At 40.9% G+C, this 2692-nt stretch overlaps 1 protein-coding gene across 1 annotated transcript; it reads left to right on the top strand.

The window, feature by feature from the left end:
* The first annotated feature begins 884 nt into the window (after nt 1-884).
* On the top strand, nt 885-2387 carry LOC129720373 (uncharacterized). The gene has a single exon (XM_055671835.1). It carries the CDS (start codon nt 885-887, stop codon nt 2385-2387), a length of 1503 nt encoding a protein of 500 aa, XP_055527810.1.
* The last annotated feature ends 305 nt before the right edge of the window (nt 2388-2692 follow it).

Here is a 2692-nt window from a genome sequence, read left to right as displayed (position 1 = left end):
ATGTTTGAACCAATTAATTTTCTAAAATTTTATCAAATTATATTTGTGACATCCATTGAGTGTCACTTTTTTTAAATTTTACATTATCCTTATTTATTTGAAATCTCTTAGCTGGTCGTACCTCAACGACGCTGGCCTAACAAGCCAGTTGTCCTATGTTCGAGTCTCGGCTCAGGAGAGACTGTTGGTGTCAGTAGGATCGTAGCGCTAGACCCGCAATTGTCCTGTAAACTAAACAGTTGGCTGCGAAGTCTGTGAGTAAAAGAAATAGCAGGTCAAGTTCCGAATCGGAATGTAGCATCCCAAGGCTTTGCTATTTATTCGACATATCCTAATTTTCGGCTCAAAATTTATTTTTGATTTGATATGTCTTTTTTTCACATTTTTTTTTTGAAGTTTATACAGTTAATGTACATTTTTAATGGAAAATTTATCGAATTTCCAAAATGATACCCAGATGCCAAAACCCGACCCCGGACACTATTTCGAAATTCAAGATGGCGATTACCAGATTCCCGAATACAGCTTGGAATGGCTAGATACCGCCTAAGATAAGTATTTTCGGAATCGGGTTGATTTACAACGGCCGGATATCACTCCAAACAACATTTTTAAATTCAAGATGGCCGCTTCCGGTTTCTGGAAAAATGGCTAATCACTACCCAATATGAAGTTTCCTGAATCGGCTTGATACTCAAAAGCAGGAAGTCAAATTTTTGAAATACGCCATTTTTTTTTTCTTCACAAATCATTTATTTGACACGGCACAAATACAATTCAATGTTTAACGGCGCCAATTATATCGGATGACCTTAAATCTATAAGCAAATTTTTTATCCTCGCTGCCGACTACGAGCTGAAATTAAGTCTATCTTAAAACTAGCATGTATTATTCAATCAACAACTTGATCGAGGAGGCTAATAGAGCACGGCAAAAAGTAGCCCATTTGATGGGAGAAACTAAACTTGAGAGAAAGTTTTATGTTCTGAACTCGAAAGTGGCTTCATTATATTGCCTCCCGAAGATCCACAAAAATCCGGTGGCAATGAGGCCTATCTGCTCCAACATTTGCACACCGACAGAGAAAATGGCAGCATGGCTAGTTGACGAAATGAAACGGTACCCGGTGATTCACGGGAAAAGTGTGAATAATTCCGTTGATTCGGTGGAAAAATTGAAGGGCTTGGTGTTGCGACGAGGTGAAATATTAGTGTCGTTTGATGTTACTTCACTTTTTCCAAACGTCCCTGTCACTGACGCCCTCTGCAGTTTGCGAAGACACCTGGAACGCTACCGAGTACCACCAAACCACGTCGAGGCCTACCTTGCCGTGGCAGAGGTTTGCATGAATCAGAACTTCTTTACGTTTAGAGGTAAGTTCTATAAGCAAACCTTTGGACTCAGCATGGGTGATAAACTGTCACCCCTTTTGGCTAATGTGTTCATGAGCGATTTTGAAGTGGATTTAGAAAAAGAGAGACTTTTCCCTCGTGTTTGGTGGAGGTATGTTGACGATATTTTTGCCACTGTGAAAGAACGACAGCTAGCACAAACACTTGAGTTGTTGAACTCCAAACATACTTCAATAAAGTTCACGGTGGAGAAAGAGTCGGAAGGAAAACTCCCTTTCCTGGACTTAACTATTACCAGAAAAGAGGACAATTCCGTAAAGTTCAGCGTTTACCGAAAACCGACGTCAACCAACCGGTACATCACATGCGATTCTAACCACTACGGCTCCCAAAAACAAGCCGAGTTTCATTCGATGGCACATCGGTTATACAGCATACCGATGGAGAAAGAGGATTTCAAAGCAGAAAGGAAGAAAATCCATGAAGCGGCCTATTTAAATGGTTACGATGAAGAGTTCGTGAACAAAATTCTCCGGAAACATGAAAGGAAAAGACATCGACGAAACGCTACAACATTCTTTCCAAAACTGACCAACACAATTCAAAACGATCTGAAGCAACATGGATTTTGGACAGCGTATAAGAGTAATCATACGCTGAAGGACCTCTTATGTTCTTTGAAAGATAAAATTCCGAGGGATGAAATGTCAGGCATCTACGAGATCCCATGTAAAAGTTGCCCTGCAATATACATTGGCCAAACCCGCAGGAAATTTAAAGTCCGATTAAAGGAACATAAAAACGCTGTTGACAACGATAGACCCAACGAATCCAGCGTGGCCGTCCATTCTAAGGAGAACAACCATGTGATAGACTGGGATAACGAAAAACTGAAAAAATGTGTCAGCAAACCTTCACATTTGAACGCTTGGGAATCTATGTTCATCGAGACTGCTGAAAAGCCACTGATGAACGAAGATGATGCCCCAATAACTTCTGCCTTATTCCAATCGACGAAACAGAAGATAATTTAACACCACCCCCCTTTCCGACGTGTACTGTACCAGTATGAAGCTGTGCAATTTTCTATATGTCATCAGTTGGGCATTGTCCAGTAAATGGTCCACACGGGGACCGAAACCGGTCGACTTAAAAGGTAATTTTTTGTTGTCCTTTTACGTTTGTAAGAACAATAAGTGTTGTGTCCGTTAGCGCGTCGCGTTTTTATGTGACAGTGTTTTGTAGTTGAATGGTCGTCTGATGATCATCGAATGAATATGCAGCATGTATGGATTTGTTCTGCTAAGCCACGGTGTCATAAGCTGGGACAGGGGCTTGT

The sequence above is a fragment of the Wyeomyia smithii genome, chromosome 2 (genome assembly GCF_029784165.1).
Source record: "Wyeomyia smithii strain HCP4-BCI-WySm-NY-G18 chromosome 2, ASM2978416v1, whole genome shotgun sequence".
NCBI classification, from domain to species: domain Eukaryota; kingdom Metazoa; phylum Arthropoda; class Insecta; order Diptera; family Culicidae; genus Wyeomyia; species Wyeomyia smithii.
Note: the sequence above shows the minus strand (reverse complement) of the source record. Positions and strands in the feature narration are given on the sequence as shown.

Excerpts from the sequence above, each read along its gene's own strand:
- LOC129720373 (XM_055671835.1), top strand. The coding sequence starts at position 885 with ATGTATTATTCAATCAACAACTTGATCGAGGAGGCTAATAGAGCACGG.